The sequence below is a fragment of the Buceros rhinoceros genome, unplaced genomic scaffold, assembly GCF_000710305.1.
Source record: "Buceros rhinoceros silvestris isolate BGI_N320 unplaced genomic scaffold, ASM71030v1 scaffold12951, whole genome shotgun sequence".
NCBI classification, from domain to species: domain Eukaryota; kingdom Metazoa; phylum Chordata; class Aves; order Bucerotiformes; family Bucerotidae; genus Buceros; species Buceros rhinoceros.
The window spans coordinates 5,352-17,363 of NW_010396015.1; the positions used below are offsets into that span (position 1 = coordinate 5,352).

A 12,012-nucleotide genomic window follows, 5' to 3' on the forward strand; every position below is an offset into this window, starting at 1 on the left:
CAACAGCCAGTATGTGGCTTGGTGTTGGTAGAGGACATCTGCAGTAAGGACAGACGATACGCAGTTAATACTTTCAAAGTGGTACCTAGAGAGATATTAAAATTACTAGAGAAAGTGGCAAAGCAGCGTGCACTGTTCCAAACAGCAAAAGTCTCCAGATCATGTAGCAGTGATCAGCAAAGATGGATTTTAATGTGCTGAATGTTGTCTGGGGTTTTATTTTAATGCTTCTAAGCCCTCCTCTGGATCATCACAGTAGTTCTGGTTTATGTTTGTGAGGGACTTGTTTTGTTTTTTGATTGTTTTGTTGTTGCAAAAGTGTTGCATCATAAATGTTTTCTAATAACTAGAGAAACACACCTACTTCCTTCGTAACAGGGGTTTTCTTTTCGACATGCGTTTTGGACACTTGAATGCCATGTTGTCTGGTGCCACTTAAAATACGTGTTCCACATCTAAGCATAAATACCATAGGGTATGTCTGTTGCTATAGCAACGAAGCATCTACTATTAAATAGCACCCACAAGCACAAAAAACATGTGCAGCCTGTCACTACACAAGGTATTCCTTTCTTTGCAGTGAGCTAAGTACCACGTTTTCATCTCGGGAGTTAGTCTGTTTGTGATGAATGTGTTTGTGCTGTGCATATGAAGGTCTTTTTTCCCCCACCAGCTCGACCTGCCTTTGAATACTGCAGATAGCGTAAGAACAAAACAGCCTGAAGCAGTTGCAAGCCGAAGAAGTTAATGAATAATTCCTTTTTCACATATTCTTGAACATTAGAGCGTGGCTTTCAGATCTTTTACACCAGATGTGAGTCTTACTCCTTTGCTGTTCTGCACCTTCTGATATTACAGCGTTTTGCTCTCGAAACCAGCCTTTTGCAAGGCACTGTGCTGTTTCTAGAAACCTTGTCCCTAAAAAACTACAATACCGGTGGGAAGCTAATCTCTACAGTAGTGGCAAACTGGAGATTTATGATTCAAAAGCACAGTTAAAGCCGACAAAACTTTTAAGAATATGTAAGCCAGTTGGTTATTTTTAAGTTTGCCTTAAAGTTGTTAAGCATTTGGACCATGAAAATTAGGGGGGGAGAGTAGAGCAATGAGAATACTGAGTTTCTTATGCAGTAACTTAATTCTGGTGGCTGAGACTTCAGTAACAAGCTGTTGGCAGCGTTAGCTATTTGACATTTTCCAAAATGTGATTTTCCTTGGACCCATCCTAAATAACAAGGAGAACAAAAATTAAGCGTCAGTAAGAGACATATGCTGGTTATCGAATTTAACGCTTTCTCTACAAGTTAAACTGACCCTCTGTGCTCCTTGGAAGAGTAGAGGAAGGCTCTGGTGGTTTGTTGGAGTGCGTGGGTTGTTTCCAAATTGTGTATTAGAGGCTGGTAAATTGATAGGTTAAACTGGAAAATGTTCTGTATCCACAAATTATTGCTGATGTTGCTTTGCTGGTGACTTACCTGAATTACACAGTCTGTAAAAAAAATACCGTAAATTACAATAGGAACATAGTGATTATAGTTTAATAGAGGCATCTGAAAATAAGTGTAAGAAGAAGGTAACCTAAGGTGTGAAAAGGCATATTAAAAATGTGATTTTTTTTTTTACCCTATTTTTTCTTAAGAGAATGATTGCTAATGCCTGTCTGCCTTGTCTGATTAAAGGGTTAACCCAGTTAGAATCATGTGTACGAACACAGATAACAGGCTGTGGGCTGGTGGTGTTCTCTGCTCCTGTACCTTGACTGTTGCAGCAATAAAGGAATGTCAATTCATGTCCTCTGGTGCTCTGTCAGTAGCCAGTGGTTTCCCTGCAGTCATTTCAATGACTGGGGAATAATAAATCTTTAATTGGCCTTGCTTAATCCGACTAACAAATAGCACCAAACGCCAAGGGACTTGGGAGGAGGCCTCTGTGCTGCAGTGGGCGGTGGTGCAGGATGAGGTGGAGAGTGGTTTGCTGAGGCAGAGAGGCAAAGGGGGGCTCCCAAAAGAGTTGTTAGAATCCAGTGAGTGTTTAGATACAGCAGGGGCTGGCTCAGCTGAACGCCTTAGACGGTACCGTTGTTTCTTGCCACCCATATCCTCTCGAGGGAATTGTGGGTGGAACCTGGGAAGTTCCATCATCCCCTGTTTTGTATTGTGTCGTATGAGGGAATTGTCTCTCTTTTGTTCTCCCCATGATTTTTGTTGCTTTTTTTTCAGTTCTGCTTGTTTGCTTCTAGTTTCTCTGCCTGTTTGTATCCACCACTTGAAGAAAGGTTGTGTGTTTCTGCCGTAGCCGGATGAACATTCTAACCAGTAACATTACCTGTACTGTGAGTACACATACCCACACACTCCTCTGTGCGGACTGTTTCACCTGGCAGCATAAAGTCTTACAAATTTTTGGTTACAGGCTGAGAGCTTAAGAGATATGAGAGGTAACTAGTATTTGTTCTTCCACTGTGAAGTCCGCCAAGGCCAGCAGGAGAAATAGGCTGGAGTCTGGTGCCCTCTTGTGACTCCATTATACTCCTGGAAAAACATCGTTCCGTGACTTAAAATCGTTTGAGTCTTGAATTACACCAGAAAATACAAAGAAATTTATCCAAACAAAAGCTGGAAGTGTAGAAAAGGGGAATTAACCCCTCAGTGTCATTTCTGAAATGAAACTTCTCCCTGGTTCAGAATAGAGGCAGTGGACTCACAACCCATAGCTGACTGATGTGGTGAATATTTCAACGATATGTTGCTTTCTTAAAAGCCTTTCTTCATGCTAGCAAATTAGACATGATAACAAAGCATGGACAAGTCAGGATTATACACTAGTATTGCTTTACATGCTGGAAGAATATATTCAAGCTACATTTCTACATAAATTTTTTTTTTTTCTCTGAATTCTGGAGTCATTATGATCTGAAACTATGGGCCAGCAAAGGAAGTTCAGATTCACATTCAGTTTTCCACAGCCTTTAGGGCAGGAGGGCTGGTTTCACAGGTTTGGTTTAACTTCATGTTGATTTATTTGTAATAGTTTTCGGTATCTCCAGAGGAAAACAGGATTATTTCCTGGTATTTTCTCCTTGCACAGTGTTATTTCTCATCTTGGAATTTGATTAAGAAATGGTTCTAGTATCTGAAACTGCATGCTAAGCAAACAAAAAGACAAGTATTTAGTATAATTTCCAGCTCCTTCCCTCTCATGAGAGGGGACCATTTCTGACAGAAGAGGGAGTGACTTATCCGTGAATAAAGCGAGCAGGGGCCACTCAGCCTCCTGTTAGGGAAAGCCGCTTGCTGAGTTATGAAATCACACACCCCTTCTAATCCTGCTTTTCAGGAGTACTGAAGTTACCTGCTGACTTGTCATTTCCCATCGGATCTTTTCTGAGATTATGTTACGGTCTGCCTGTATCTGCTTCACACACCCCTGTGTGCAAAGGAAGTTCCCCATTCGCCCCCTTTTTCTTGTTTCTGATAGAAACTTCAGATTTGTACTTGGCCTGCCTAGAATCTGCCGCCTTTTGTTGACAGGCCGTTCCCACAGTAACAGTCAAGAGAGCAAGAAGTCAGTCATAGTCCTGAGTTCCCTTGTTATTTAAGGTACATTTTTCTTCCCTTTTACATGTTGCTGCATCCAGTCCTGAGTTTACTTTGAGGCTTGTTATCTTGAGGACACAGCTGTTAGTGCAGTTAAGGGCACCATCCCATGGAGAGCTGCGGACTGTCCATTGGCGTAAGCCTTATTTTAGGAATTTTAAGAATATTATAAGAATTAGACAGGAACTGTACATGCAGCTAAATGGAAAATTGCAGGATTTCTTTTTAATACAGTATCAAATGCCCTTTATCTGGTCTGGAAGTCAACTCTGTGGATCGGTATTACTCTTCACCTTTTGGAAGCAACAAAACACCTCAAACACCAACATATCCCAGCGAGGAAAACTCCCAGTGGAGTCCCCAAGGGTCCCCAAGTGCGTGTGTTACCAGAAGGAGACCTGAAGTTAAAATGAAAGACATTTTTTGGGTTCTGTGGGTTTTTTTTTCTTTCTCTGATGCCCTGGCATAAATAGAAGTAAATAAAGTGTTTTGAATCTGACCTGAAAGTGCCAACTCATTAGAATTTGTGCTTTACTACCTTACATTCGCCTCCACACCGTTCACTGCTCCATTTCAGTCAGCTCTGAATATGCATGTGACACACCTGCTCACTCTTTCTAGTATCTCCTGCAAGGGCTGGTGTTTTAAATGGACAAGACAGACAATGCTCAAGGGAAGAAGAGTCCCATTTTACAGATGCGGAACTGTGACACAGGCTGATGCATTTCCAAGTAGCTTTCTGAGCACTCAGGTATTTGCATACTTGTTCAGAACATCTGCAACAGTGGGTTTACAAGGCTTTCCAGGACTTTGTATATCATACAACACCCTTTTCCCACAGTACCTTTCTTCTTTTTGATTTTTCTCCTCCCTCAAGAAAATATTTCATTTCAGACCTTTGAACATAGAGGGGATGCTCTGTGATCATGGGCTGAAAAGTAGGGACCCTGTCACAGGCTGAGGCTGCCGAACAGGATGGATCATTTCATGGCGCACTGAGGCAGCTTGTTTTGACGTTTCTCATGTAGGGGATATTCATGTGATGTTTTGTGAAATTCTTACCACATAGGTTATTGTCTCTTCTCAGCAGACTTAACATCTATCTGCAAAGCTGATTTTTGCTTCATTTTCTGTCCTTCTTACAGGGTGGAGTAAGAGAGTAAAAGCTTAGAAGTTACCAGTGATCTGAATTACAGTGGTGAGACATAATGAGTTTACAGTCCTACTCTTTCTTACCAGTAGCTCATGATGGCAGCAAATAACATCTGTTACCAGGGTATTAGTCTAATTTAGGATATCAGATTTCTCTTTTTATGGTTCACATTCCTTTCACCTGAAGATTGCATCATGAAGCCATGCTGCATCCCCGTGCAAACAGAGTAGGAGAAACGCCCTCTCCCTTGCGAAGGTTAATTGTGCAGGGGAAAGAGGGAGTACACGGGATGCAAACCACCCCTGCAGACACTGGAAGAGATGGAGAGCACTGGGAGATATCACATCCTCTAGACACTAGTTGCAGAAGACAGGTGCAGGAAGATCCAGCTTCGGGGATTCTGCCATCTCTATGCGTTTCTGCACACCAAAGAGGTTCAAAAAAATGATTGCATCTCTCTGATGCAACCCTTATTTGTTCCCTTTAGTTCATGCTGGTTTGATAATAAGACAGGTTAGAATACCTCTGTATCATTTCACGGTATAGAGGATGTTTCCTAAAAGACCTATCCCACAGCATGGCCTGTAGGATGACAATATGATCGTGAAGAAAAGCTGTTAGATCGTGGATGTGTTTGAAAGCCTGGTTCTGAGTTAGATTTCATCACTCGCTACCCAGCAGAAATTTGATGTTGAGTTGTACGTGATAGCAGGGACTAAATCAGACCAGCTACAGCATCACCAGCTGCAGATGAAACTTCGTCACGCATAGAGAGTCTCAGTTTATTCTTATCTGGTTTTGCCTGTTTTGCATAACTCTCCTCTTGAAGCAAAATGAAATACTGAACATGAAAGCATTTCTTAGAAAGGACTGGAGTTTTATAAGTGAGTTACCCCGAACGATTACTTAAAAAATGCAGTCTTTAGAAATAACTTAAAACTGATGAATAAACTAACAAATCAGATACATCATCTGCTAAAACTAGTTTGGCCAGCTCTAGTTCATAGCCAGAAATTACTCACTTCATGCTTCACAGTCATACTTAAAATAATCAGCAATCCCCTTATCTCCCAGAAACATTATGAATGTCTGAGACATATGTAAAAATAAAATCATTTTTTATTTATTCAGCTGCCCACTCTTCTTTAAATCAAATTACAGAAGTTATCCCTGAGTAAATGCTGAATACAAAAGAGTAAAAGTTTTGAATCTCACCCCCTTACACTGTAGAGCGACTTACCCGCTCTGAGCCTTGCTGTGTGGAGACCTAGCTGTCTAACGACCAGATTGGGAAGCACAGCCTAGGTTTGGTTCTGCGCTCTCTCCAAGCCATCTTATAACTTAAGCTGACTTGAGGAGGCTGGGGGACAGATCCAGCTAGCTGGGCTGAGAACTGCAGGTCTGATGTAGTAGGTGGGTCATTCTTCACAGCACGAAGCAGTCCCTGCAGGTTCACTGGTGATGTCCCTGCAGGAGAAAGGGATGGAAAAATCCACACAGTGAGCCACCTTCAGCTCTGCTCTGACCTGAGTAGTGTCCTTCGCTGTGTCTCTAGCAAGTGTCCCAGTGCTGAGACCCTTCCTTTGCCCGTATGGCACAGTCTGATGATGTGTGACAAAAGAGATCACATGCTTCAATTTATCACATGAGAACAGTCGGCTTATCTGATGAAATAGTTTAAAAATGTGGAAATAGCATTTCCGCATGCCCTCACAAAAGCTACTTTTCCATTTATCCAAACGAGTCAGGATTTGCAGTTTTCCAGTGTGGAATCATTGTCCCCTAATCCCTGTCACAGAATATTTTAGTTTGGAAAGCACCTCTGGAGATCATCTAGGTCACCTTCAAAGCTGGATCAGGATGTACAGGACCTTGTCACCCCTAAGGCTTTTATTTCAGAGTGCATCTGAACAAAGAAGCTCTGAGGATTTTCATTAAGAGAAGACACATAACGATAGAGTGATTTAGAACAGTGAGTGGATTAGGCAAGGCAAAAGAATTACAGATGTTGCATCAGACCCTGCTAATCCCTGTCCCCCGCACCTACAGCACTAGGCTCCAATTATGCTTGCTCTGAAGACACATCTTACCAGAGGAAAAACATCAGAGAGATTTCACAATTCAGCGAGGTGGATATATCTAATTTGCATCCATTTCAATCAGTTCAGAAGTCTGTGCCTTTGGTTTCTTCTAAATTCACTGCTATTATACACCAGAGTTTTACATCTAGACCATGAAAATCCTGAGGTTGGTGCAGTTTGCATGTGTGTCTTCAGAAACATATCACCAACGCTCTGACTGGGCTGTTCCGAGCAACATCTGTCGCTGGGTTTTTTTAGTAATGGAAAGTCTGATTTTCAGCAAAGTTACAGATACACAAATCTCTCCTTGATACCTCAGGGAGTTTGACTGCTGGGGTGCATGAGAAAATACAAACCCACAGTTTGCTAATCAACATCGCAACAGAATTTCTTATTTTCCCAAGACACAATCAGTTTCCAAGAAACAATTCAGTTCAGTATTATGTGAATTACTTTTGATGAGACACAAGTCTTTCAGTAAGTAGATGCCAGATGAATCATTAAATAATACAAAAATTAAATATGTCATAAATACAATAACTTCAGGAAATACCATTATAACACAATGCTTCTTTGCAGAAGCGTGGAATAAATCGTAATATACAGAAATGCCTATGGCAGTTTTAAGGTGTTCACAAGTATTGTATTTACATTGACTTTGGCTAATGTTAATTCAATCCAGAAATGTCAGCCTTAAGGACAGTTTAAAAATATTGCAGAAATACAAAAACGCAGATGAAGCAGAATGAAACACTTTAGAAACTTGTACTCAGATAAACATCCAACTCATTCATGATCTTTGTCCATTTTAATTTGACCACATAAAAATGAGCAGCAGAAATCTTGCCAGATTTGTATCATTCTTATTTTTTAACTTCTAATTTGAAGGCACAGGAAACTACCATCGATAATTGATTCACAGTGAAAGTGGCAGCAGGAACAACGAATCTGCCCCAGCACAGCCTCAAGTGTGCACCAGCAGCGCATCCGAGAGTGTACTCCTCTGCAGAGGGAAGGGACTGCGTGCACGGTGCTGCCAGCCCTTCCTTGTCCATAATGCACTTAACTCTTGTACAGGCGCCTGTGCACTCGAAGTCGGATTGGTGTCCAAAGGGAAGTGTTAGCTTGGTCAGAAATGAAACACAACTTCAACAAACGTTTGGAGATGGCATAGAAACAGTCCATGATACCGCTCGGAAATGTGTAAATTTGTCTCTACAGTTCAGGGCATTCCAGATTTAACTGCAAAATAAGTAAAATTACTAATTGTAAAACATCAAGCATGAGAATTGTACATTTTAAGAATTTCAGGACAGTGCGGGATCTTGACTAATACAGTAGAAGTACTGTCAGTCTGTGTTACCAGGGCACTGTTTTGCCCTTTTATTCTCCCTAGAATTTGCAAGGTAGGTAAAGCTGTGTACTGAAGTATTAGGAACATTTTCAAGGGTCCTGTTGAAAGACTTCCTCAATTTTAATATTTTCCACTGGTTAACCACGAACGTTAACAACAGAGTACATGTATGAGAATCTGAACACGTACCTCCTCAAGAACTAAAAGTTTCAACCATAAGACCAGGTCTTACATTGTTCTCCTCATCAGGATTGTCCATCTCAGAAGATAAAACTGGTTCTAACTCCATATGAAGAAAAGAGCCAGTCCAAAAAATAAATGTTTAAGATTTCAATGAGTCAAAATAAATGCCTTTGTTTATTCCTCAGGTCCTTAGCAAAGCAATATCTTCACTAGTGATACTGATGGACAAATTTTATTGTAGGAGACAAACGGAAATAAAAAGTGTCGCTCCTGTAGTGTCCTCAAGGAGCTGCTGGCCAGTGCACAGTGACAAAACTTCCTACGGACGTCAGCATGTAAGTTGTGTGCTGCAGTCTGCAGCCCGCAGCCGGTGTTGGGGACTTCTTATTTGTGTCAGCAGCTAACTGCTAACTACCACCTTCTTGGTCTTTGCCACTATTGCAGGATGAATCTGGTATTACTTTGTTTTCTTCTCTTAGCTCTCCTTCCTGTGATTCTTTTGATATTTTCAATTTTATGCTATCAGTCTTATGATTAATGGATGAATTCAGCTTGTTTGAGTTCAATCTCCATCTTCTGAGACCCCTATAAAAATCTTTCCTGACGTTTTCACTAACCAGCACATAGATGATTGGATCAGCCACACTGTTTGCCGTGGTTAAACACAGAAACACTGTAAAAATTGAATATATATATATTTCAAACGGACATGAGCTATTTTGATGAAACATGAAGTATATGGATCTTATTATGAGTACCACATGGTAGGGAGCAAAGCAGATCAGGAAAATGACGATGATGGCAATGGCCAGATACTTCACTTTGGCTTTTTGGTGACAAGTCAAACTGCTGCTTGTTTTTGTTCTTTGGAAAATTTTGTAGTTTGTGAAAATGAGGATTGTGAAAGGTATGACAAATCCAAACAGGAATCTGGCAAAGCTGAAAGAAGCCAATGTTATGTCAAGGGGCAAAGTCTCAAAGCAGGTCTTCCTCATACATTCTGACTGATCTTTCATGTAGAATACTGGAGTGTGGATTATTGCTACCACGGCGAAGAGAAAACACACTATTAGGATCGCCTTTTTCTGTCCTCTTCTCCCCCTTGACTCCAGAGCATACACCAGTGCCACGTAACGATCCAGAGAAATGCAGCACAAAAGCAGAATGCTGATGTATATGTTGCAGAAAAAGATGAATCCTGTTACTCTGCAAGCCATTTCTCCCATATTCCACTGGTGTTCATTCTGCACGTAGATAATCCAGAGAGGCAAGGTACTTAAATACATCAGCTCACACAGTGATAGACTGAAAATGTAGATGGCAATTACTTTATTCCTTTGGATTTGTACAAACGTAAGCACAGAAGTTAAGCAATTTGCTGGAAGGCCTATGGCAAAGACAATGCTGTAAACAGCAACCAGAAGTGTCTTGCTGTCTTTGTAGGGAATTCCTGTGCAAATGGAGCTACTATTCCTCTCTGTACAATTTTCCATTATTCTTTTTCCAGCTGGTGTTGCCTGAGAATCAGAAGACAATGTGGAAGGTTAGCATTTGCATCGCTCAGAAACAGGTCAGTAAAGGTTATGGTCCCTAGGTGCCCACAGAACATGTCTTGGGAACAAGTGAGATGCTCGTCTTGGGGAAGCATCTAAGACAGGCAGGTTTTCCAAGACCTGCTGGTCTCCTGCAGTGCCCCTGGGAGTTGGGTCTAACTTACTTCCAGGTTAACGTACCATTCTTCACAAGGAATTTCTTGTCTACAGCATGTCTGTTCACTAAAACAGGGTGTTGGGGACTGTCCCTAAACCAGACTGCCTCATAAATAAGACTGAGATGCTGATCAATTACTAAAGTCTCTTCCCAGAGGAACTTAAGGGCAGTAGTCTTCAATTAATATTTTTTCAGACTGAGTAACAAAAAAATATAAGCCATAGAGGTTTCAAAGGCAGACTTCCCAAAGAAGCTATCATTTATGGTTGGTCAGATGGGGGAACAGCCAGAAGTTGTTGTTGGTAGTTGTGTCAGACACTACACAGGACACAAAATGTAGCCACTGGGGTGTGCTTCCACACTGTATCACAGCACAGTGGTTCAGATCTAGCTAATTCATACTTCTCCCTCCTCTTAATGAGTAACTGCAGCTGAAGAACATAAACTGTACTGTGATGTAACACCCACCATAGTAAGCCAGTGAAACTGCCAGCCACATCTCTTTGATGCCTGTGGGAAACAATAGAAAATAAGGGAGCTAGAGGAGGTAAAGAGAGAAGAAGAGGAGAAGAATATACACAAGTTTAAGAAATGGAAGAAAATAAATTTAATGATCCTTGAACAGAAGTGGTTACAAAAACCTTCACCCTTCCAAGATGACCATGCACAAAAGCACACCTGGCATTTGGTTAGTGTTAAGTAGTGCTAGGAGAAGCATTTCTTGCAAAGTCACATGATGATTTCCATGCAGAAGTGTTCTTCAAGTAAACAGAGGAATATGGAGATGATGCCCCATAGTGGTGTTGTGTGCTCTTAAAAATTGTACTTTGCTGTATTTATGAGTTGAAGGTGGTCATTGTATAACATCCTTGATTAAAAGAGGTCCAGTCTGATCCGATCTTTTGGGCATTCTCTTATGGGGTGAACACCTGATCTAGGGAACAGCCAGGTAACTCCACAAGGAGGAGATGTGTTGACAGAGACTGAGTTCCTTCAGAGAGACAAGATGCATGATGTTTCCTGGTCCATACTGTGCATGAGCCATTTCTTTAATCCTGAGTCCATGCAAGGGAGACGGTAACTTTTGGCAGCCTTGAAACATCTATTTGTTGCTTGTCTGGGCCCATCTCAAGCAGTCCAAGGGGAAGCAGTCTGCTCCCAGTGCAGTGGGATTGTCTCCTGCATCTCTGGGAGGTGGGACAAGCTGCTGGGGCCATTCCTTCCCCTCTGTGTGGGCAGGAGCAGTTTCTGCATTGGCATAAGCAGCTCCACCCTGAGTGCCTAACAGAGCACCTGCCATGCAAGATCTCTAGACCTTGAAGAGCAATCAGGTCCCCTGACTTAGTTTAGTTACCAGATGATGACAATGGTATGAGAAAATGGACACAGGTTTCCCTAGGCTGTGAGACCCTCACAGCAGCACTGCTAGCCACAGCTGTAAACACCAAGAGAGGACCTGCAGGCCCATGCTCAGAAGTGTTCAGTTCCATTGGCTACCCCAATGCAGTCAGAGCCTGCTTGTTGACAGCAGCTTCTGAGTGAAGATGTCCTGGCAAGTGAGCAGGTGGGGCAGAGGTGAGTGGTAGCTGCCATCGCTGGCACTGGCAGCAGAGTAAGCTGTTTGCTTAGGTTAAGGATATTTAGAAGGGGGCTCCACAGACAGAGGAACTGAGAAAGTCCTGTGTGTGTGGAAGAAGTACACCAGCACTACCTTCCACTTCCCCCTGTGGCAAACTGTGCTCCGCTCCCACGCTGACACGCCGACAAGGAGTAGCAGGGAGCAGTCGCTGTGCTTGCCTCTGACTTGCCAGAGCGACACATCCCTCCATGCCTGAGAATCGGACTGGAGTCTGGTGGGAGTGTTGAAGCCTTCTCAAGGGGGATCTGAAGTTTCCTTTACTTTCAAGTGTCCTGTCTTAAGAATGACTGGAGACG

General features: G+C 42.1%; 1 protein-coding gene across 1 annotated transcript; it reads right to left on the reverse strand.

Moving 5' to 3' along the window:
- Positions 1-8,774: 8,774 nt before the first annotated feature.
- GPR132 (G protein-coupled receptor 132) lies at positions 8,775-9,860 on the reverse strand. Its single transcript, XM_010145754.1, has one exon. It carries the CDS (start codon positions 9,858-9,860, stop codon positions 8,775-8,777), a length of 1,086 nt encoding a protein of 361 aa, XP_010144056.1.
- Between the last annotated feature and the right edge of the window lie 2,152 nt (positions 9,861-12,012).